At 37.0% G+C, this 26280-nt stretch overlaps 1 protein-coding gene across 5 annotated transcripts in view; it reads right to left on the bottom strand.

The window, feature by feature from the left end:
- Window positions 1-26280, bottom strand: part of ATRX (ATRX chromatin remodeler) — a 293312-nt gene that overhangs the window by 184564 nt on the left and 82468 nt on the right. For 3 of the 5 annotated variants that reach the window (XM_082716012.1, XM_082716016.1, XM_082716014.1), the window contains 3 exons: window positions 22611-22720; window positions 20710-20777; window positions 17330-20412 (listed from right to left, as the gene is read on the bottom strand). In XM_082716012.1, the coding sequence (XP_082572138.1) occupies window positions 17330-20412; window positions 20710-20777; window positions 22611-22720 (3261 nt within the window). The remainder of the gene's footprint in view (window positions 1-17329; window positions 20413-20709; window positions 20778-22610; window positions 22721-26280) is intronic. The other 2 variants (XM_082716013.1, XM_082716015.1) reach the window with 1 other exon arrangement.

Below are 26280 nucleotides of genomic sequence, written 5' to 3'. Positions count from 1 at the left end.
GCCTGCTTCCCCTCCCTCCACCTGCCTCTCTGCCTACTTGTGATCTTGTCTGTCAAATAAATAAATAAAATCTTTTAAAAAAACACAGTACTTTTTATAGTGCTTATTTTCAACCCTTCATAATCTTTTCTGCTTAAACATTTTTACAAAGGCCCATTTTTAGACATGTTAATTCCCGAGCAAAATTATCTTCTTTTTATCATCTAAAGTAATCAGTTCCAAGAAATATCCAGGGTAAAGAAAATCCAATCCAAAGAACAAGGCTGGGCTTATTCCACCAAACAGTTGAGAGACTGGCATCTGCAGAAGAGCTCAATTCTCAAGGCTTCTGTGGATATACATGCATGAAAAAAGGATCACCTCCTAAACAGCATGATGATCCTTCAGAACAAAGTTACATGGAACACAATGATCAAAATGGAACACAGTGATCTACACCAGTGCTCAGGTAAGGAATTATTGAGAAATGCACTCTACAAGTATTTGCCATACACTGCCATCTCTTCTTAAGATCCAATGAATACATACTACTTATTACACTATGTATTAATAGTTCCAAACAGGAGAGATATATCGTGGAATCCTCTCATATGTGTTTTGGGGAAATGAAAATTAGCAATTGAAATCAAACATGCTGATTTCACTAGGGAAGCTGTTTAATGATGGAAATCAGTTTTCCAAAGTTTAAGATAACTCAATAGCCTACAATTTGCCAATGAGAATACTCCATAACTCACAATTTATTATTCTTATACTCTAATCCTTAATAAGAGCTTTCCCAACAAACCTGATAACAAAACACTGATATGATATCAAAGTAAGTATTAGATGGTACTTTGAATACAATCTCTTATACTACCATATAGCTGAGCCTTGAACATGGCTTTGAACTGCACAAGTCCATTTATACATGGATTTCTTTTCTGCAGTACACCAATGTAACTATTTTCTCTTCCTTATGATTTTCTTGTTATTTCCTTTTCTCTAGCTTACTTTAATGAAATAAAATAGTATATAAAATATACAAAATACGTATTAATCATCTATTTATGTCATTGGTAAGGCTTCCAGTCAACACCAGGCTATTAAGAGTTAAGTATTTGAAAAGTGAAAGGCTAAACATCGGTTTTTGACTGAACAGAGGATGAGCATCCCTAACCTCTACATTCTTCAAGGGTCAACCAAAATTCTTAAATCAAGGCTCTCAGAACTAAGTTTACAAATTGTTGCCAAAGTTCATTTGGCAGCAAAACCTGATCTAAACTGTTTATTCCTTTAAGTATGAATGTTCACATGTTTTGCTGCAAAAATACTAATTTGTTTAATTATGGGAGTGTTGCCTCATAAGCAATTGGATCTATTACATAATATATGCTAACTAATTGATACTATCTTTCTAAAACTTGAAAATTCTGAAACACACTGGGTCTGACCATTTTGGGGACAGTAGTTAAAAGCCATACAGGCAAAAATCCATACAGGCATCTGATCCAGCAATGCATTAAACAGAATATGCTATGAAAATCACGCCTGCTTTTCAAAACAACTCATCAGATAAACATTCCATATAAGGAATGTAAAGTTTTATTTAAAAGCAACATTCAGGGATGTCTGGGTGACTCAGCTGGTTAAGTGTCTGCCTTCAGCTCAGGTCATGATCCCAGGATGCTGGGATGGAGCCCTGTGTCAGGCTTCTTGCTTAGCAGGGAGTCTGCTTCTCCCTCTCCCTCTGCCCCACCCACCCGCCACTGATTCTCTCTCCTCTCTCTCTCTAATAAAATCTTTTAAAGAAATAAAAATAAAAATAAATAAAAATTTTAAAAAGAAATATTCAAATTAAATGCACAAAGCCCAACTGGGATAAAGTGAAAATTTAAACATTCTGGCCCTGCTAGGAACACATTTATATCTAAAATCTCCTTTATAAATTTTTAAAAATAAAGTTCAGGTGGATTTCTCTGAAGATGGTGGAGCAGAGGGGTCCCAGGTTAACCTTATTCTGTGGTTACATCTACATAACAGCCACATCAGTGCAAATAAAAGAACATGATCTGAAGACTGACAGACTCTCCACAGCTAAATGTACAGACAAGGCCACCATAAAGAGGGTAGAAAGGATGAAGATGGAGTGGAAGGCAAAGTGACCTGTGGAGCTGTCAGAGGAAAGGAAGGATGCCACGGACACATACAGAGAAGAAGAGCAGACCCCATCCTATGCACCCCAGGCATGGAAGACCCACACACTGGGAGGCAAATCTCAATCACATTTGGCTTTCAAAACCAGAGGGACCTAACTTTCCAAGAACTTACAATGGGTGGGACTTCACACATTAAATATTAAAAATCAGCAGGCTCCACTTTGGAAGAACCAGGGAGCAGTAGGAAATTGAGTCCCCATCCTTAAGAGACAGCACAACAAACCAACCCCACTGAGATACAGCATACAAACAGCAGTTTGAGAAGGGCCTGGGGTATATGAGAAGGTGGTTTCTTTACTAACTTCAGAGCATGTACTGCAAGGGCAGGGATAACTGGGAGAGATCTGCAAGACCAAAAAGCTGGCAGGTGTCATTTCCCTCACGACTCCTACAGGAACCAGGATAGCACTAACTCTCTAGACATACCTTGCTGAAAGTATGGCCCACCCCACTATGTCTTCTGTAGACTTATCCCCTCCACACCAGTCTGCACTATGGACAGTTTAATCAGTTGCCTGCAAGACATCTTCCACATGGGAGTGGCATCGATGTTCCCGGCACCACACAAAACCTGCCCCCATGTTCTTTTACAGACAGCCCCCACCAACATACCCTTAGCAGAAGACCATCCAAAGAAGTGACACAAACTAGGCAGTGTGCTTACAGCCCCAAGAGTGGCCAGCACCACTTCAAAATGACTCCTGCCCAGGAGCAGAGGAAAGAATAAGGACAAACATGAGTCAAAACTGTGCCCCAGGAGCAGGGTGAGGGCAGACATCTAGTCTGATCGCAGGCTCAGGCTACCAACAAAAACTTCTCAGGAGGGGCACCCGGGAGGCTCAGTGGGTTAAGGCCTCTGCCTTCGCCTCAGGTCATGATCCCAGAATCCTGGGATTGAACCCCGCTTCGAGCTCTCTGCTCAGCCGAGAGCCTGCTTCCTTCCTCTCTTTCTGCCTGTTTCAATGCCTACTTGTGATCTCTGTCAAATAAATAAATAAAATCTTTAAAAACAAAACAAAACAAAACTTCTCAGGAGACAATGTGGGGAGAACACCCTGTAGTTCTGAGCTACCACATTTCTGATAAATGGCTGGCATGACTCAACTCAAGCCCAAGGCAAACATCAGGCTGGCCCATAAGAACACAGGGACCAAACCCTGCCCACAAGAGACAAACAGAGCCATTGCAGATGAATAGAATGAAGGCAAAAAAGGCTCACCCATAAAATTAAGGTAAAACAACACCCAAAGCAGGCAATCCAGAAGTGTCACATGTCAAGGACACCACACTGTAGGGCACTACAGAACCTGCTCTTCATAAGACCACTACTTACAAGAGCATGTGGCTAACATGTAGAAAAAAACACAGAGAACTGGACAATATGAGGAGAAGAAGGAATATGTCCCAACTGAAAGAACATGACAAAACCACAGCAAGAGAGCTAAACAAAACAGAGATAAGTAATACGCCTAAAGGAGAATTTAAATTAATGGTCATAAAGATACTCACCAGAATTGAGAAAAGAGTGGAGAACCTCACTGAGATACTCAACAAAGAAGTAGAAAAAAAATAAAGAGGTAGAAAACAAAACCAATAAGAAACAAAGAACTCAGTAACTAAAATTGAATATATATTAGAGAGAATAAATGGTACAATAAAGGGCAGTCAAGATGGCGGAGAAGGAGCAGGCAGAGACTACATCAGGCAGCAGGAGATCAGCTAGATAGCTTATCTAAAGATTGAAAACACTTACAAATCCAATGGGAGATCAAATAGAAGAACAGCAACTCTAGAAACAGAAAATCAACCACTTTCTGAAAGGTAGGACTGGAGGAGAAGTGAATCCAAAGACAAAGACCACGGTGGGAGGGGCCAACTCCCGGCAAGCAGCAGAGCAACAGAGCACTAAATCAGGACTTTTAAAAGTCTGTTCCGATGAGGGACATCGCTCCAGAGGCTAAAACGGGGTGCAGCCCAAGCGGGGTCAGTGTGGCCTAAAGTCCCAGAGGGTCACAGAAGGATCGAGGGTGGCTGAGTGTCGCAGAGCTTGCAGGTATTAGAACAGGGAAGCCGGCTACAGAGACAGAGCTGAGGAGTGAGCTCTCACCTCAGGGTTACCTTGAACCAGTCGCAGGCTCGGTGAGCTCGGAGCGCGGCCGGAGGCCAGGGAGATGGGAGTAATTGGGTGCTATTCTCTGAGGGCGCACTGAGGAGTGGGGCCCCGAGCTCTCGGCTCCTCTAGGCCAGAGACTGGGAGGCCGCCATTTTCATTCCCATCCTCCAGAACACTACAGAAGGCATTCTGGGAACAAAAGCTCCCAAAAGCAAACCCGAGCTGATTACTCAGCCCGGCCCCTGGTAAGGACGGTGCAATTCCGCCTGCAGCAAAGACACTTGAGAATCACTACAACAGGCCTCTCCCTCAGAAGATCAACAAGAAATCCAACCAGGACCAAGTTCACCTACGAAGGAGTGCAGGTTCAATACCAAGGAGAACAGCAGATTTCCAGAAGAGGAGAAAGCAAAGCACGGAACTCATGCCTTTCTCCCCATTATTCTTTAGTCTTGCAGTTAAATTAATTTTTTTTCAATTTTTGTTTTCTTCTTCTGCTAAATTTTTAACTTTACCCTTTTCTTTTTTAACATTTTTAACTAGTTTATCTAATATATATATATACATATATAAATATTATCCTTTTTTATATTTTCTTCTTTATTCGTTTTCTTAACTGTTTCTTTTTTTTCCCTGAACCTCTTTTTATCCCCTTTCACCCCCCCATGATTTGGGATCTCTTCTGATATGATTAAAGTGTATTTTCCTGGCATCACTGCCACCCTTTTACTATTTTACTTGCTCCTTCATATACTCTTATCTGGACAAAATGGCAAGGCTGAAAAATTCACCACAAAAGAAAAAAAAAAAAAAAGAACAAGAAGCAGTACCGAAGGCTAGGGACCTAATTAATACAGGCACTGGTAATATGTCAGATCTAGAGTTCAGAATGACGATTCTCAAGGTTCTAGCTGGGAAGATATTAGAGAAACCCACTCAGGAGATATAAAAGCCCTTTCTGGAGAAATAAAAGAGCTAAACATGACAAAGTTGAAATCAGAAAAGCTATTTATGAGGTGCAATAAAAAATGGAGGCTCTCACTGCTAGGATAAATGAGACAAAAGAAAGAATTAGCGATGTAGAAGACCAAATGACAAAGAATAAAGAAGCTGAGCAAAAGAGGGACAAACAGCTACTGGACCACGAGGGAAGAATTTGGGAGATAAGTGACACCATAAGATGAAACAACATTAGAATAATTGGGGTTCCAGAAGAAGAAGAAAGAGAGAGGGGAACAGAAGGTATATTAGAAAGAATTATTGGAGAATTTCCCTAATATGGCCAAGAGAACAAGCATCAAAATACAGGAGGTGCAGAGAACACCCCTCAAAATCAACAAGAATAGGTCCACACCCCGTCACCTAATAATATAATTTGCAAATCTTAGTGACAAAGAGAAAATCCTGAAGGCAGCCCAGGAAAAGAAGTCTGTAACATACAATGGTAAAAATATTAAATTGGCACCAGACTTATCCACAGAGACCTGGAAGGCCAGAAAGAGCTGGCATGATATATTCAGAGACTAAATGAAAAACATGCAGCCAAGAATACTATATCCAGCTAGGCTATCATTGAAAATAGAATGAGAGATAAAAATCTTCCAGGACAAACAAAAACTAAAAGAATTTGCAAACACCAAACCAGCTCTACAGGAAATATTGAAAGGGGTCCTCTAAGCAAAGAGAGACCCTAAAAGTAGTAGATCAGAAAGGAACAGACACAATATAAAGTAACAGTCACCTTTCAGGCAATACAATGGCACTAAATTAATATCTCAATACTTACCATGAATGTAAATGGGCTAAATGCCCCAATCAAAAGACACAGGGTATCAGAGTGGATAAAAAAACAAAACCCATCTATATGTTGCCTACAAGAAACTCATTTTAGTCCCGAAGACACCTCCAGATTTAAAGTGAGGGGGTGGAAAAGAATTTACCATGCTAATGGACATCAGAAAAAAGCAGGAATGGCAATCCTTATATCAGATCAATTAGATTTTAAGCCAAAGACTATAATAAGAGATGAGGAAGGACACTATATCATACTCAAAGGGTCTGTCCAACAAGAAGATCTAACAATTTTAAATATCTATGCCACTGACGTGGGAGCAGCCAACTATATAAACCAATTAATAACAAAATCAAAGAAACACATCAACAATAATACAATAATAGTAGGGGACTTTAACACTCCCCTCACTGAAATGGACAGATCATCCAAGCAAAAGATCAGCAAGGAAATAAAGGCCTTAAATGACACACTGGACCAGATGGACATCACAGATATATTCAGAACATTTCATCCCAAGGCAACAGAATACACGTTCTTCTCCAGTGCACATGGAACGTTCTCCAGAATAGTTCACATCCTGGGTCCTAAATCAGGTCTCAACTGGTATCAAAAGATTGGAATCATTTCCTGCATATTTTCACAGCACAATGCTCTGAAGCTAGAACTCAATTACAAGAGAGGATAGTTGGAAAGAACCCAAATACATGGAGACTAAACAGCATACTTTTAAAGAATGAATGGGTCAACCAGGAAATTAATGGTTCAAAATCTGTGAGACACAGGAAAGGCAGTCCTGAGAGGAAAATATATAGCAGTACAAGCCTTTCTCAAGAAACAAGAAAGGTCTCAAGTACACAACCTAACCCTACACCTAAAGGAGCTGGAGAAAGAACAAGAAAGAAACCTTAAACCCAGCAAAAGAAGAGAAATCATAAAGATCAGAGCAGAAATCAATGAAATAGAAACCAAAAAAGCAATAGAGCAAATCAACGAAACTTGGAGCTGGTTCTTTGAAAAAATAAGATTGATAAACCCCTGGCCAGACTTATCAAAATGAAAAGAGAAAGGACCAAAATAAATAAAATCATGAATGAAAGAGGAGAGATCACAACTAACACCAAAGAAATACAAACAATTATAAGAACATACCATGAGCAACTCTACGCAAACAAATTTGACAATCTGGAAGAAATGGATGCATTCCTAGAGACATATAAACTACCACAACTGAACCAGGAAGAAATAGAAAACCTGAATAGACCCATAACCAGTAAGGAGACTGAAACAGTCATCAAAAATCTCCAAACAAGGGACGCCTGAGTGGCTCAGTGGGTTAAGCCGCTGCCTTCGGCTCAGGTAATGATCTCAGAGTCCTGGGATCGAGCCCCGCATGGGGCTCCTCTGCTCAGTGGGGGGCCTGCTTCCTCCTCTCTCTCTCTGCCTGCCTCTCTGTCTGCTTTTGATCTCTGTCAAATAAATAAATAAAATCTTTAAAAAAAAATCCAAACAAACAAAAGCCCAGGGCCAGGTGGCTTCCCAGGAGAATTCTACCAAACATTTAAAGAAGAACTAATTCTTATTCTCCTGAAACTGTTCCAAAAAATAGAAATGGAAGGAAAACTTCCAAACTCATTTTATGAGGCCAGCATCACCTTGATCCCAAAATGAGACAAGGATCCCATCAAAAAAGAGAACTACAGAGCAATATCCTTGATAAACACAGATGCGAAAATTCTCACCAAAATACTAGCCAATACGATCCAACAGTACATTAAAAGGATCATTCACCACGACCAAGTGGGATTTATTCCAGGGCTGCAAGGTTTCTTCAACATCCGCAAATGAATCAATGTGATACAACACATAAATAAAAGTAAGAAAAAGAGCCATATGATACTCTCAATAGATGCTAAAAAAGCATTTCACAAAGTACAGCATCCCTTCCTAGTCAAAACTCTTCAGAGTGTAGGGATAGAGGGCATATACCTCAATATTATCAAAGCCAGCTATGAAAATCCCACAGCAAATATCATTCTCAATGGAGAAAAACTGAAAGCTTTTCCGCTAAGGTCAGGAACACGGCAGGGATGTCCATTATCACCACTGCTATTCAACATAGTACCAGAGGTCCTAGCCTCAGCAATCAGACAACAAAAGGAAATTAAAGGCATCCAAATTGGCAAAGAAGTCAAACTATCACTCTTTGCAGATGATACGATACTGTATGTGGGAAACCCAAAAGACTCCACTCCAAAACTGCTAGGACTTGTTCAGGAATTCAGTAAAGTGTCAGGATATAAAATCAATGCACAGAAATCAGTTGCATTTCTCTACACCAACAACAAGACAGAAGAAAGCGAAATTAAGGAGTCAGTCCCATTTACAATTGCACCCATAACTATAAGATACCTAGGAATAAACCTAAAGAAAGAGGCTAAGAACCTATACTCAGAAAACTATAAAGTACTCACGAAAGAAATTGAGGAAGACACAAAGAAATGGAAACATTTTCCATGCTCCTGAACTGGAAGAACAAATATTGTGAAAATGTCTTTGCTACCTAAAGCAATCTACACATTTAATGCAATTCCTATAAAAATACCATCCATTTTTTTCAAGGAAATGGAATAAATAATCCTAAAATTTATATGGAACCAGAAAAGACCTCGAATAGGCAAAGGAATATTGAAAAGCAAAGCCAAAGTGGGTAGCATCACAATTCCAGACTTCAAGCTCTATTACAAAGCTGTCATCATCAAGACAGCATGGTACTGGCACAAAAACAGACATATAGATCAATGGAACAGAATAGAGAGCCCAGAAATAGCCCCTCAACTCTATGTTCAACTAATCTTTGACAAAGCAGGAAAGAATGTCCAATGGAAAAAAGATAGCCTCTCCAATGAATGGTGTTGGGAAAATTGGACAGCCACATGCAAAAAAATGAAATTGGACCATTTCCTTACACCACACACGAAAATAGACTCAAAATGGATGAAGGACCTCCATGTGAGAAAGGAATCCATCAAAATCCTTGAGGAGAACACAGGCAGCAACCTCTTCGACCTCAGCCACAGCAACATCTTCCTAGAAACATCACCAAAGGCAAGGAAAGAAAGGGCAAAAATGAACTATTGGGATTTCATCAAGATCAAAAGCTTTTGCACAGCAAAGGAAACAGTTAACAAAATCAAAAGACAACTGACAGAATGGGAGAAGATATTTGCAAACGACATATCAGATAAAGGACTAGTGTCCAAAATATATAAAGACCTTAGCAAACTCAACACCCAAAGAGCAAATAATCCAATCAAGAAATAGGCAGAAGACATGAACAGACATTTCTGCAAAGAAGACATCCAGATGGCCAACAGACACATGAGAAAGTGCCCCACATCACGCGGCATCAGGGAAATACAAATCAAAACCACAATGAGATGTCACCTCACATCAGTCAGAATGGCTAAAATCAACAAGTCAGGAAATGACAGATGGTGGCGAGGATGCGGAGAAAGGGGAACCCTCCTACACTGTTGGCGGGAATGCAAGCTGGTGCAACCACTCTGGAAAACAGCATGGAGGGTCCTCAAAATTTTGAAAACAGAACTACACTATGACCCAGCAATTGCACTACTGGGTATTTACCCTAAAGATACAAACGTAGTGATCTGAAGGGTCACGTGCACCCCAATGTTTATAGCAGCAATGTCTACAATAGCCAAACTATGGCAAGAACCTAGATGTCCATCAACAGATGATTGGATAAAGAAGATGTGGTATATATACACAAGGGAATACTATGCAGCCATCAAAAGAAATGAAATCTTGCCATTTGCGACAATGTGGATGGAACTAGAGGGTATCATGCTTCGTGAAATAAGTCAAGCAGAGAAAGACAACTATTATATGATCTCCCTGATATGAGGAAGTGGAGATGCCACATGGGGGGCTAAGGGGGTAGGTGAAGAATAAATGAAACAAGATGGGATTGGGAGGGAGACAAAGCATAAGTGACTCCATCTCACAAAACAAACTGAAGGTTGCTGGGGGGAGGGGGGTTGGGAGAGGAGGGTGGGATTATGGACATTGGGGAGGGTATGTGCTTTGGTGAGTGCTGTGAAGTGTGTAAACTTGGCGATTCACAGACCTGTACCCCTGGGGATAAAAATATATGTTTATAAAAAATAAAAAATTTTAAAAAATAGTACAATAGAGGAAGTAGAAGAATGGACCAGTGACCTACAAAGCAGAGTAAAAGAAAGCTATCAAGGTGAACAGAAGGGAGAAAGAAAATAATAAAAAATGAAAGTATACTTAAGTAATTCAGTAACACAGTCAAGCATGGTAACAGGCACATTATAAGGACCCCAGAAAGACATGAGGAAGAAAAAGGGGCAGAAATTTACTTAAAGAAAAAATAGATGAAAACTTCCCAAATTGGGGAGGGAAACATATATCCAGATTCAGAAGGCACAAAGAGGGGCGCCTGGGTCTCAGTGGGTTAAAGCCTCTGCCTTCAGCTCAGGTCATGATCCCAGGGTCCTTGAATCGAGCCCGGGAATTGAGCCACATAGGGCTCTCTGCTCAGCGGGGAGCCTGCTTCCTCCTCTCTCTCTCTCTGCCTGCATCTCTGCCTACTTGTGATCTTTCTGTCAAATAAATAAATAAAATCTTAAAAATAAAATCAAAAAAAGAAGGCACAAAGAAACCCCAATAAAATCAACCCCCAAAAAGTCCATACCAAGACATATATTAATTAAAATAGGAAAATGTAGTGATAAAAAGGGAATTTTAAAAGCAACAGGAGAAAAGAAAACAGGTACAAGCAAGGGAAAACATACAAGCATATTTTTTCAGAAGAAACTTTGCAGGCCAGAAGAGACTGACATGATATATTCAAAGTAGTGAAGGAAAACAAAACTATAACCATGAATACTCTCTCCAGCAAGACAATCATTCAGAACAGAAAGAAAGAAAAAGAGTTCCCCAGACAAATAAAGGAACTCGTCACAACTAAACCAGCTGTACAAGAAATATTAAAGGGGATTCTCTGAGTGGAAAAGTAAGACAGTAATTATGAGTAAGAAAAGTAGGTAGCACTAAAGCAGTACAATTAAGTAAATACCAATAAAAATCAGTTAAAAATTTAGGAACTACAAGGAAATAAAGTATATATCTAAAACACGGAGGGGAGGGGGTAAAAATTTAGTACATTCAAACTTAAGCAACCATTAACTTAATATAGACTGCTACATACAGAAAAACTTTTATATAAAACTAATGACAACCACAAATCAGAAACAACTAATACAGAAAACAATGAAGAGAAAGGAATCCAAGCATACACTAATAAAGCCAGCAATCACAGAAGAGAGCCAGAGAGGAAAAGAACAGAAAAAAACTACAAAAACAAACATAAAACAAGTAGCAAAACGGCAATACGTGCCTACCAATAATTACTTTGAATGTAATTGGACTAACTGCTCCAATCAAAAAATGGAGTGACTGAATAGATAAGAAAGCAAGACCTACCTATATGATACCAATAAAAAACTCACTTCTGACATAAAGACATAAAGTAAAGGGATGGAAAAATATTTAGCATGCAAATAGATGTAAAAAGAAAGCCAGGTAGCAATACACGTAATGGAAAAACCAAACTTTTAAAAGACTCTAACAAGAGACAAGAAAGGATAATATATAATCATAAGTAGTACAACCCAGAAAGATAACCATAAACCCATTTATGAACCCAACACTGGAACACCCAAAAATATAAAACAGCTAATAACAAAAAAAGTAATCAATGGTAACATAGTAACAGCAGAGGACTTTAACTCCCCACTTACATCATTCAAACTGAAATCAACATGAAAACAGTAGCTTTGAAGGGCATACTGGACCAGATCGATCTAACATATAGTCAGAACATTCCATTCTAAAAGAGAACATAATCCTTTGCATGTGCACATGGAACATTCTCCAGACTAGATCACATGTTAGGCCACAAAACAAATTTTAACAAATTCAAAAAGATCAAAGTTATACCATCCACCTTTTCTAACCACGATGCTATGAAACTAGAAATCAACCACAAGAAAAAACCTGCAAGAATACAAATATACAGAGGTTAAATACACACTACTAAACAATGAATGTGTCAACCAAGATATCAAAGAGGAAATCAAAAAAAATGAAAATGAAACCATAATGCTCCAAAATCTTTGGCATGCAGCAGAAGCTATTCTAAGAGAGAACTCTGTAACAATACAAGCCTACCTTAAGAAGAAAAAACTCAAATAAACAACATAACCTTACACCTAAGGAAACTACAAAAAGAACAAATGAAACCCAAAACCTGTGGGAGGAAGAAATATTAAAGTTCAGAGCATAAACAAAATTCAAACTCAGAAAAAAAATCAATGGATCAATGAAACGAGAAGCTGGTTCTTTGAAAAGACCAACAAAACTGTTAAACTGCTATCCAGACACATCAAAAAAATAAGACAGGACCCATACAAAATAAAAAATGAAAGAGGAGAAATAATAATGGACACCACAGAAATAAAAAGGACTGTAAGAGAATATTATGAAAAATTATATGCTAACAAATTGAACAAAATAGAAGAAATGGATAAATTTCTTGAAATATAACCTCCCAAAACTTCTTCACAAAGAAATTTAACATTTGAACAGACTGGCAACAGTGAAACTGAATTATTAATCAAAAAACTCCCATAAAACACAAGTCCAGAACCACATGCCTTCACAGGTGAATTCTACTAAATATTTTAAGAAGTTAATACCCAATTCTTCTCAAATTATTCAAAAAATGGAAGACAAATGAAAGCTTCCAAATTTACTCTACAAAGTCAGCATTACCCTGATACAAAAGCCAGATAAAGATATTCCTAAAAAAGAGAACTATAAGTCATATCTCTGAAGAACACAGATGCAAAAATCCTCCACAAAATATTAGCAAACAGGGGGGCACCTGGGTGGCTCAGTGGGCTAAAGCCTCTGCCTTCAGCTCAGGTCATGATCCCAGGGTCCTGGGATCCAGCCCCGCATCTGGCTGTAAGCTCAGCGGGGAGCCTGCCTTCCCCTCCTCTCTGCCTGCCTCTCTGCCTACTTGTGATCTCTGTCTGTCAAATGAATGAATGAATGAATAAATAAATAAATAAATATTTTTAAAAAAATGTTAGCAAACAGAATCCAACAATACATTGAAAAAATCACTCACACAATCAGGTAGGATTTATTCCTGGGCTGCAAAGGTGATTTAATATTTGCAAATCAACCAATGTGATACCTCATGTCAATAAGAGAAAGGCTAAGAAACATATGTTCATTTCAACAGATGCAAAAAAGCATCTGACAAAGTATAAAATCCATTCATGATCAAAACTCTCAACAGGGGCACCTGGGTGGCTCAGTGGGTTAAAGCCTCTGCCTTTGGCTCAGGTCATGATCCCAGGGTCCTGGGATCGAGCCCCGCATCGGGCTGTCTGCTCCGCGGAGAGCCTGCTTCCTCCTCTCTCTCTCTTTCTGCCTGCCTCTCTGCCTACTTGTGATCTCTGTCTGTCAAATAAATAAATAAAATCTTTAAAAAAAAAAACTCTCAACAAAGTAGGTTTAGAAGGAACATACCACAACACAATAATGGCCATATGTAAAAAACTCACAGCTAACATCATAATCCACATTCACAATGGAGTTCACGGATACCTTTTCCCCTAACATTGTAAGTAAGACAAAGATGTCCACTCAAACCACTTTTATTCAACATAGTACTGGCAGTCCTAACCACAGGCATCAAAAAACAAAATCAAATAAAAAGTATCCAAACTGGTAAGGAAGAACTAAAACCTTCATTACTTGTGGATGACATGAAACCGTAAATAGAAAACCACCAAAAAACTACTAGAATTTATGGATGAATTCAGTAAGGTCACGTGATACAAATCAATGTACAGAAAACCACTGCATTTCTACACACTAATAATGATATACAAATGTCATTAATAATGAATTACAAATTTAGAAACTGTCCCATTGACAACTGCACCAAAAATAACAAAATACCTAGGAATAAAATTAACCAAGGAGGTGAAAGAACTATACTTTGAAAACAATAAAACACTAATGAAAGAAACTGAAGTTGATACAAACAAATGGAGAGATTTTCATGCTCATGGACTTGGAGAACACTGTTAAAACATCCCTACTTCTCAAAGCAATCCACAGATTTAATGCAATCCTTATCAAAATATCAGCACCATTTTTCACAGAACTGGAAGAAATAATCTTAACATTTGTATGGAACCACAAAAAGCCAAAGCAATCTCAAAAAAGAAGAGCAAAACTTAGAAGTATCACAATCTCAGATTTCAAGATACACTATAAAGCTGTAGTAATCAAAACAGTATAGTACTGGCACAATAACAGACACACAGATCAACAGAACAGGATAGAAAGCCCAGAATTAAATTCAACACTATATGGTCAATTAATTTTCAACAAAATTTATTTTTTCAACAGAAGCAAGAATATGCAATAGAAAAAAGTCTCTTCAACAAATGGTGTTCAGAAAACTGGACAGTGACATGCAAAAGAATGAAATGGGACCACTTTCTTATACCATAGACAAAAATAAATTCAAAATGGATTAAAGACCTAAATGTGAAACCTGAAACCATAAAAACCCTAGGAGAGAGCATAGGCAGTAATTTCTCTGACATTGACCTTATCAGCATTTTTTCTAGATATGTCTTCTGAAGGCAAGGGAAACAAAAGCAAAATTAAACCACTGGGACCACATCAAAATAAACTGCTTCTGCACAGCAAAGGAAACAATCAACAAAACTAAAAGACAACCTACAGAGTGGGAGAAGATACCTGCAAACAATATAGCCAATAAAGGACTAGTATCCAAAATATATTAAGAATTTATACAACTCAACACCAAAAAACTTCACAAATAATCCAATTAAAAATGGGCAAAAGACATCAACAGATGTTCTTCCAAAGAAGACCTAAGGCTGGCCAACAGACACATGAAAAGATGTTCAAAATCACTCATCTTCAGCAAAATGCAAATCAAAACCAGAATGAGATATCACCTGACACCTATCAAAATGGCTCAAATCAAAGACACACGAAATAAAAAGTTTTCTGGTGAGGACAGAGAAAAGGAAATCTGTTGGTGGGAATGCAAACTAGTGCAGTTACTGTGGAACACAGTATGAACATTCCTAAAAAATGTTAAAACAAAATTACTATATGAGCCAGTAATTCCACTAGTATTTACCCAAAGAAGAGAAAAAGAACACTAATTCATGAAGATATAAACACACCTATAAAGTTTATTGAAGCATTATTTACAATAGCCAAATTATAGAAGCAACTCAAATGTCCAATGATAGATGTATAAAGATGTGGTATATAACTCTACAATGGAATATTACTTAGCCATAAAAAAGAAAGAAATCTGGGACGCCTGGGTGGCTCAGTTGGTTAAACGGCTGCCTTTGGCTCAGGTCATGATCCCAGCGTCCTGGGATCGAGTCCCACATCGGGCTCCTTGCTCAGCAGGGAGCCTGCTTCTCCCTCTGCCTCTGCTTGCCGTTCTGTCTGCCTGTGATCGCTCTCTCTCCCTCTCTCTCCCTGATAAATAAATAAATAAATAAATCTTTAAAAAAAAAAGAAAGAAATCTTACTGTCTGCAATAACATGGATGAATCATGAGTATAATGCTAAATAAGTCAAAGAAAAATACCTAATGTTTCATTCATATGTAGAATTTAAGAAACAAAACAAATGAACAAAGAAAAAAGACAAACACAAAATAACAGACTCTTAACTACAGAGAACAAATGGATGGTTACCAAAAGAGAAGGAGGTGATGGGTGAAATTGGGGAAGGGGATTAAGAGTACACTTATAACGAGCACAGTAATGTATAGAGTTGCTGAGCCACTATATTGTACACCTGAAACTAATATAACACTGTCTATTACACGTACTAGAATTAAAATTTAAAGAAATAAAGTAAATAAATAAATAAATAAGCAAGTAAGCAAGCAGCTGTGAGTTGTAATATAAATAAATAAATTTTTAGAATGAATGAAGGAATAAGTTTAACATGTCCCTAGTTAACTGACAAGGTTTACTAACTTAAATAAAAACACAATGCAAGTCACATACGCACATGTATTATAAACTGATTTTTAAGAACTGCAACAGTAATAAAAATTATTTTTAAAACTCTTTTTTTGGGGGGGGGGTACACTGACTGTTTGACCCATATCCTAATTGTCCTAGTTCTCTATCTCCTCAGGGTAAGGTAATTCATCTACTTTTTGGATTTTCCTTTTATTTTGTTACTGTTATAGACAGAAACATCTGTTCACGTGATTAGAAAAAAATGACAAGGAGCAGCAGTGGGTTTAATGATGTAAATTTAAAATTTTCAGGGGCACCTGGGTGGCTCAGTGGGTTAAAGCCTCTGCCTTCAGCTTGGGTTGTGATCCCAGGGTCCTGGGATCGAGCCCCGCATCAGGCTCTCTGATCAGCGGGGAGCCTGCTTCCTCCTCTCTCTGCCTGCCTCTCTGCCTACTTGTGATCTCTGTCTGTCAAATAAATAAATAAAATTAAAAAAAAATAAATTTTCAGAAAATTTTACCAGACACAAAGTTAGTCTGTCCAATTTAAAAAGTCATATATATGCAGGTGTGCCTGGCTGGCTCAGTTGTAAAACCATGATCTTGATCTCAGGGTTGTGAGTTCTAGCCCCACACTAGGTACAGAAGTTACAGAAAGCCATATGCATGGCAAGGCAGTTAAAACTTCCACACACTGTTATACCAGCACAAAGCACACATCTCCATTACATAAATATATACCTACTAAACTACCGGCACACATCTGATTTTCCATCATAAACTATTTATTACTCCAGAAAAAGCACTAAACATTGGTAAAGAAATTCTGTCAGGTACCCAACCAACCTGGTATATCTGACACAGAATACTAAAAATATTTGGAATACCTTCCAATGATGGAGTAAAAATAAATGAAGGCTTTTTAGTACATCTTTAAAGAATTTTAAAGAGCCTTTTCCTATGCAGTATCCTTGCATATGACTGGCTTCAGGGAAAATTAAACCATGTAGTTATTCAAGACAGTAAAAGCATAAATTATGAATTAATTTATTTTTGCATACCTGATGATTGGCAAAATCCAGTATGTGAAGACAGCACTAAATTTTCAGTCACAGGCTTAATTTTCTGCTCATCACTGCTCCCCTCACCTACAGAATTCTGATCATCATCTCCTATATCAGAAGAAGATGATGATGTAATGTCAGCTTGCTTCCTTTTAGTGCTTGTTCTTAAGGAGTTTCTCATTTTCTCCTTGATACCGCCTGTCTTCTTTTTTGCTGAAGTTCTCTGTTTCTTCAGCTTTTTATTGTCTTCAGAACTTTCCTCAGCATCCGAAGACGATGAGCCACTATGTACTTCCTTGGTATTTCTCTTTGAATTTAAATTTCTTCTTTCCCTCAGTTCTATTCTTTTCAGTCTCTTATCAGAAGAATCACAACCATCTTCTTTCATGGAATATTTCTCAGTATCAGATGACGAACAATCTTGTCTCTTCCTCAAACTCTTTTCAGGCAAGTTGCATCTTTTCTTCACTCTACTGGATGCCCCGTTCTTACTCCTTTTGTCTTCTGAAGAATCACAACTATCTCTTTTTCCCTGTAATTTCTCAGTATGATCAGATATTTCACCCTTCTTTTTAGAAGTTTTATCTTTTATTTTCTTACTTTTCTTGTCTCCGTAAGTTGTGTCATTCTTATTTTGTTTGATGCCTTTAGGAAAATGAGAAATTTCTTCTCCCTCGGGTAATTTCTCAGTGCTATCAGATGATGATTCATACTGTTGTTCGATCTTAATTACATTTTTCTTGAAGTCTATAGTTTTCTTTTCTTTTACTCCAATTCCCTTTTTGCTCTGCTTTTTGTCATCTTCAGAGGACTCATCACTCTGCTCTTTCTTTGGGAAATTCTCAGCAATGTCAGATATGCCAGCCTGTACTTTCTTACACGATTTGGTTTTCAAATGCTTACTCTTTTCTTTAGTTTCAGCAAACTTTTTGTCTTCTGGAGAATTAAAACTCTCCTCTTTCCCTGAAGGCAGCTTATCAGCACCATCAGAAGAAACACCTAACTGTTGCTTCTTAGAAATTCGATCTCTTAAGTCCATGTTGGTCCCGTCTTTATCGGCTGTGCCTTCTGCTGAAGTGAAATTCTCTCTCTCACGTTTCCTTTCAGCATCATCAGATGATCCTTCTTGTGTGGTCTTCAAATTTTTCTGCCCTTGATTATCCATTCCTCTTTTTCTGTGTTTTTCATCTTCAGAAGAATCATAATCTTCTTTATTTGGAACTCTTTTTTTGGTTGTTTTGGCAGCCCCAATTTTACTCATACTCTTTATCTCTTTTTCTAATTCTGAGTCATAATTGGAAGATTCAGACTGGTTTTGTCGTTTCTTTTTAGAAATTATAGACCTCTTAGCTGATTTTCCTTTTTTAATATCATAATCTGAACCAGAAGTAGAACTTTTTCGTTTCCTTTTTCCTTTATCATCTTTCCCTGTTTGAGTCTTTAAATCATACAAAGTCTTCTCATGATTTGTATGAGTTTCATTGATATCAGTATCTGAAGAAGAACTGTGATTCATCCTGGATACCTCTTTGAGGATTGCTAACATTTCATCAGAATCTGAATTCTGATCCACAATCTCCGACTGCTTAGATTTAGCCAATTTATTAGGTTTGGGATTATCTATAGCACTGTCAGAAGAATTCCGCTTATCCTTTTTTCTCATTGGAACTGATAGTTTTTGTTTCTCCTTAACTGTTTCATTACTTTCTTCATCTGAGTTAGATGTTGCAGGATTGATTTCTGTCTGTCGCCTCAAGGGAGTAGTCTTTACACGTGGAGATCTTCGAAGATCGGATTCTTCTGAAAGTAATGGAACTTCACTTTCAAATAAATGCTCACTATCATTCTTTTCCTGTCCAACTCCACAGTTCTCTGGCTTGGGATTCAGACCAGAACTTTTACAGCCATCTTTATCTTGTGGTACTTCCTGACAATCAGCACCTTTAATTGGAGAATTAGAAAGGGAAACGGGGGTGAGTTTAACATATAATTCTTTTGTTACTTTAGCAGTAGTTTTTGACTTAATACCTCCTCTGTTGTCTTTTGAAGTAATATTTAATTTTACAGAACTCTCCAGTTCTTGGTCAGTTCCATTATTGCCATCTCCCTGATTATCAGCAGAACTCTGAACTTCCATAGCTGTCTCAAGATTCTCAAAAATGTCTTCTGGAACTGAGGAAGGAACAGAAACAATATCCATGTCTAAATCTTCAGAAGTGTTAGCAGGTTCATACTGAGGTTCTTCTTTTTTATCTGATTTCTTATGTTCACCAGTGGCATTTTTATTTGTTCTTTGTTCCTGTACTATAATATTCTGATCCATGTGCTCACTATCCACCAGCTTTCTTGCCAGTTTAGCTTCTGATTTTGAAATATCTTTTTTTTCTAAAGCACAGGGTTTTTCTCCTTTTCGTACTTTTGTTTCAGACTTAGCATCTATGACCTTATGCTCTTTGGTATTTTTCTCTTTGTTTCCAGCATCCAAAGCTCGAATCTCTGAATTCAACTCTTCTTCTAATGCAAGATGAGCTTTCTTGATATCAGCTAACACAGATTTAAAAGCCTTAAGCTGGCGTAACTTTATAGCAGAACTGGTTTCTGAATTATCTGCTGCCTGCTTCAAAAACTTAACGTAACTGGAGTTCATGTTAGATGTGGTCTCAATCAGTTTTTTTGCCTTCTTAATCATCTCTTTGGGCACAATTAGTGCTGAATAAGAGTAGGTTACTGAACCAGAACATGAATCATCTAATTTCTTTTCTTCTCCATTACAATTGGAACTATTTTTCTTTGGAGAAAATCTGGGTGTGTGGTCATATACTTTATTACTCTTTTCATTGTCAACTTTTATCTTCTTCTTATTTTGTTGCAACAACTGTTCTAAATTTTCAAATACGCTATTACATGCAGTGACCAAGTCCAACAAAGGTTCTGGGTGACAAATGTAGCAATACCACTGGTTGTTTTCATCCATTATTGCAGAGAGTTCCTTTCGACCAAGGTTGCGCAGAATGCATTTCTTGCAGAAGGCATTATGGCAAAAGTCGCAGCAAATCAAGTTTCCACCTTCTGCACACCACCTGAAATTATTAAAAGATGAAAATATTATTCCAAAGTGAAACTCACTCTAAATTTTTTTCATTATTAAAGCAATTTAAATTTTCCTGCCAGGAATTCTAATAGTTATTTGGGTCATCTGCTTATTCTTCACTGGAAACTTAAACATAAACCTAAGGTTTTGTAGAAAAGAATAACCTTCCTTTAAAGACATCAATGATGATACAACAAAAAAATGGATCTAGTAACATGCTATGTAAGAATTTCCCCCAAAAAAGTAGACAATACTGAATTTATGTTCATCTTGATTTATTACCTACCTACATTGCTCATCCATTCCATCAGAGTCACGGCTAATATCATCACTCATGTAATATTTAAAGCAATTCTATTAAAAGAAAAGGGGAAGGGGAAATTTTATATTCAAAATGCATAATATTCATAAAGGACAAAAACTTTATTTTCAAGTCATTAAAAAAAGCCGAGGGAAAGTGTGTGTATTTGTGTGAGAAAACCAAAGCAAAACACTCACTACCCCATACTAGTACTTTCCTGACACAGAAATACCTCAATAAATTAATTCCTTGAAATAGATTTCCATATCATCAAGTACCACTCTACTTTATATAATGTTTGTAAAAGATTTCGGCAAATCAGGATTCTAATTTTATACGATGAACTACTAAACCTCTACATAAAGATGTATCAGATGCTGCTACTTCAGGTATTTAGTAACCTTCACATATAAACACCTGCTTTGTGTATGGCTAAGCAACACTATCCTACATTTAGTTTCATTCTCTTTAAATCTCAAAACATTATACACAACTGGAAGTAGTACACCCAATTTTAGAGAAAAGGCTAATACGTAAGTAAATCTCAAGTCATACAATTAGGTTACAGGCAAAGCTGGTACTCAAATTCAAGTCTGACTGACTTTAAATTCATTTTCACTAAGCCTGGAGAAAGGGAAGGTTCTCTGCCCAGTGATGAAAAGTACCAATTAATAAAATGGGCTAGGCTCAACAGACTAGGCCTTGAAAAAAAAATTATATATTTTAGAAAAGAGAAAGGAAATGCACATTAAAAATCCAACCATATGAAATTCAACTGTCCCATTTTAAAACTAGAAGCTACAACATGTCCCCCTAAATAGGCTCATGGTTGAACTGAATTCAAGCAATGGAGAAACACAAATTGCTTAAAAAAAAAAAAAAAAAAAAGTAAATTCAGTCTACTTAAGTAGGTCTATATCAAAAACTCATACAATGAAATACTTAGAGGGGGCGCCTGGGAGCAGTAAAGCATATGCCTTCAGCTCAGGTTGTGATCTTGGGGTCCTGGGACAAGCCCCACATCTGGCTCTCTGCTCAGCAGGGAGTCTGCACTCTCTCTCTCTCTCTCCTTTCTCTGAGCCTCTGCCCCACTTGTGCTCTCTCACTCTCAAATAAATAAATAAAATCTTAAAGAAAAAAAAAGACATAGAACTGGATCTCTGAGGAAAATCTGGTCTGCTCCTGCATTTCAAGGAAGCATTTTGTTGGAAAACAAACTAACCCAGAATTAATCTTAGCAGTAATGAGTAAGGGAAATCATAACTTTGATATTATAGATATTTAAAATTAACTCCACAGTATCACTAATAAAAGAGTATACACAGACTGTTAAAACTATCTACAACACATATGAAGCATTTTTAATTCTATCATCACCAACTTATGTCAAAACCCTGCCCCACATGGAGAGTTGAGATTTGGGTAACCAGAATACATGAGAGGGAAGGTTATAAAACATACATCTGCACACACGTATACTCTTTAGATTTGCCAACACACCATGCTCTGCTTCACTTACCAGCCTTTGAATACCATGTTGCCTCTGCTTAGAATACGCTGAGCCAATCCCACTCCACCAGGCTAATCTATTTACAGCTCAGATATCAGCTTATAGCGTCTCCATTATAAAGCCCCCCAACCCAACTCCAGATTACACAGGATTCCTATATGTTCCCACATTACACAGTACTTCCCCGATCATGGCACTTACTGGGCTTTTTGTAATGTCTGTTCTCCCCATTACCACATAAGCCCTCCAAAGACAGAGACCAGGCCCATCCTATTCATCACTATGCACCAGAAGTCTGACACTGTAAACCAAATATCTAATACACAGCAAACATTCAAATATTTATGGAATGAATTATAAATAGATCATTACATACCTTACAAATAAGTACTTGCAGTGAAGGATGTCTGTAAATGGAATCTTTTTGAAAATGATTGACCTGTTGTCCACAAGCTGTGCAGCTCACAATCCCATGAAGCCCATCTTCTAGGAGAAAGGAGTGACCATTATTCAGACATACACACACACACACACACACACACACACACACACACACATAAAAAAAGATATTTACTTTAGTCAGCATTTTGCAATTTTCATATTGGAAATTAAATACTTCATAATCCTTAGAAAAGTGACATTTTGGACACGAAAGGCTAATAATTTTACGGACTTACTAAAAACATGACAACCTTGGAAAATTCCAGAATTACAAATCCTAATCTGTTTCCTTTTACAGATGCAAACCCTATTTCTCAACATGATAAAACATGAAGAGACTCCATAAGAGAAGTTCTAAAAATATGGGTCAAGAACTCTTTTTCATTTTACTATTGCTTTGCAAATAAATTATCAGTTCTTAAAGAATGCGGAAGCAAGTGATGTATGTGGAACAGTCTTTTGCATCCTTATACTTAAAAATTAGGTATCCTCAAAATGAAAACGTCTACACAGACTCTTCCAATATAGTACATGAAAACCTGTGAATTTTAAATTACCAATTTCTTACCTTAGATTTATTTCAATACTATCTATAATTCCCATTAACCTCTCTATCTCACTATCCACTATATATCAGCACTGTCTACTATTTCCAATTAAGGACAAATAAGACTTGCAGGTGTATCTATCGATGTTGACAGCAAAACCTGAGAATGACTTGGAGGAGGGGGAAAGCAGAGCCCCATTCCACAGTGTCTGCAGGAAAACAGACTAAAGATAACCCAATGCAACAAAGAGGAAACCTCTCCTGCCTCACTTTCATCCCTAGTTCTGCGTAGGGCAGTGCTTCACAATCTGAGCGAACATCAGAATCATCTGAAGAAACTTTTTAAAAGCAGAGACAGTCATTCTCATCCCTAAACCACTGAATAAGAATCTCCTAGACTTTTTTCCTCTAGTTTTAACAGATGATTCTGATGTGCAACCAAGATCTTGACAGAAGATGACAGATTACGATTCCAAACAAGCCAATGAAAATGCCTGCATTCACAAATAAAAAGATAATTAAAATAATAACCTATATCCCTAAATAAAAAACAAAACAATACATACATTTCCCACCTCTCAATTTTCTATTTTGTTTTTTTCTTCCTCTTTAGGTCCAAATCACCATGGACCTGAATATCACAAAGATTCTTATTTGCAGAAGTTAAGAAAGTTTAACCAAGTTTTAAGGGTACCATCATACTTTTCCAGACAATATAGAGAATTTGAAGACTCACTATGTAAGTTGCTAATATTTTATATCATACTGTCCTATGTTAGTGTTTGACCCTGAGTGCTAAATACAGTGTGCTTCATTTCAAATAATGACTGCATTAAGATATACTAATAAAAGAATATGAATGTTCATCCAATGTTAACATAATAAATATTAAGCATCTTCTATATGCTTTTGTACACATATCACTCAAAAATTAAAACTAAGTGATCCTTTGGAGAATTCTCCCACATGTGCACAAAGAATCATATATATGATATTCACTGCAGCACTAAATAGGAAATTAGAAAACTTCAAAAACAAAAAATTGGAAATAATTTCCATCTGGGAAATGGACAGTGGTTTATTCACATTACAAAATTCTATAAAGCAGTGGAAAATAAAAAACCAGATGTATATTCACTGAGATGGACACACTTCAAAAGCAATAATGAATGTGAAATACTACTTTATATATTTTAAGTGAAAAATAAATGCTTTATGAATAAACATGAACAGGAAAAATACAAAAACATATATGAAGATAATATACACACATGCATACAAACTTCAAAATAATCATCATGGCGGGGACGGGGTGGAAATGGAGGAGTAAGACTGAACCAGTATTTCATTTAAGTGAGATGTAAAGCCAACACTGAATAATGGTGAAATGTTACTTCATGTACTTGTTTCTATATGTAAATGCTTCGCATTTTTACTTTTAGCTATAAAATACCTTAAGGATTATAATATAATGTGTAAATGGAAGAGAGGCATTTTCATTTCTGAGCTCAACGCATTTTAATAGATTTAAAGAGAACAAAACTCTATAAAACATTAATGTTAAAAACTGAAGATGACACAAAGATATGGAGACATTCCATGCTAATGGATTAGAAGAACAAATATTGTTAAAATGTCTAAAATTACTCAAAACAATCTACATATTTAATGCAATCCCTATCAAAACACCATGGCATAGCACTTTTCACAAAACTAGAAAAAACAATCCTAAAATTTGCATGGAACCACAAAAGACCCCAAAACGCCAAAGCAACCTTGAAAATGAAAAACAAAGCTAAAGGTATCACAATTTCAGACTTAAATTATTTATAAAGCTGTCAATCAAAACAGTATAGTACTGTCACAAAAACAGACATATAGATCAATAGAACAGAATACAAAACCCAGAAATAAGCCCATAATTATATGGCCAATCTCTGACAAATCAAGAAGACTATCCAGTGGGAAAAAAAGAGTCTCTTCAACAAATGGTGTTGGGAAAACATGAAAAAGAGAGTCTCTTCAACAAATGGTGTTGGGAAAACATGATGTGAAAGAATGAAACTGGACCACTTTCTTTCACTATACACAAAAATAAACTCAAAATGGATTAAACACCTAAATGTGAGACCTGAAACTATAAAAATCTTAGAGGAGGGAGACCTGGTTGGCTCCATCAGTGGAATGTGCAACTCACGATCTCAAGGTTTTAAGTTTAAGTCCCATAGTGGGTGTAGAGATTACTTAAAAAAATTTTTTTTAAATCCTAACTGGGTTTTATACACAACCAATGAATGTACTATATGTTGGCTAACTGATTTTAAATTTTTAAAAATCCTAGAAGAAAGCAAAGGCAGTGATGTCCCTGATATCCACCATCATAACACTTTTCTAGATATGTCTCCTGAGGCAAAGGAAATAAAAGAAAAATTAACTCTTGGGACTACATCAAAATAAAAGGCTTCTGCACAGTGAAGGAAACAATCAACAAAACTAAAAGGTAACCTACAGAATGGGAGAAGATATCTGCAAATGATATCTAAGAAAGGGTTAGTATCCAAAACATATAAAGAATTTATAAATCCCAACACCCAAAAAATGAATAATCCAATTAAAAAATGGGCAGAGGGCACGGATTGCATGGAGCACTGGGTGTGGTGCAAAAATAATGAATACTGTTATGCTGAAAATAAAAAATAAATTTAAAAAAAAATAAAGACAATCAAATCTAGAATTTAATATCCAAAAAAAAAAAAAAATGGGCAGAGAACATGAACAGACATTTCTCCAAAGAAGACACCCAGGCAGCCAACAGACACATGAAAAGATGCTCAATATCAGTCATTATCAGGGAAATGCAAATCATAAATATAATGAGATATCAACCCATACCTGTCAGAATGGCTAAAATCAAAAACACAAGAAAAACAAGTGTTGACAAAGACGTGGGAAAAAAAAAACCCTCTTCACTATTGGTAGAAATGTCAACTGGTGTACCCATTCTGGAAAACAATATGAAGGTTCCTCAAAAAGTTAAAAATGGAACTATCCTACAATC

Source organism: Mustela nivalis (assembly GCF_964662115.1).
Source record: "Mustela nivalis genome assembly, chromosome: X".
Lineage (NCBI taxonomy): Eukaryota > Metazoa > Chordata > Mammalia > Carnivora > Mustelidae > Mustela > Mustela nivalis.
This window is presented reverse-complemented; position numbering and strand designations above follow the sequence as displayed.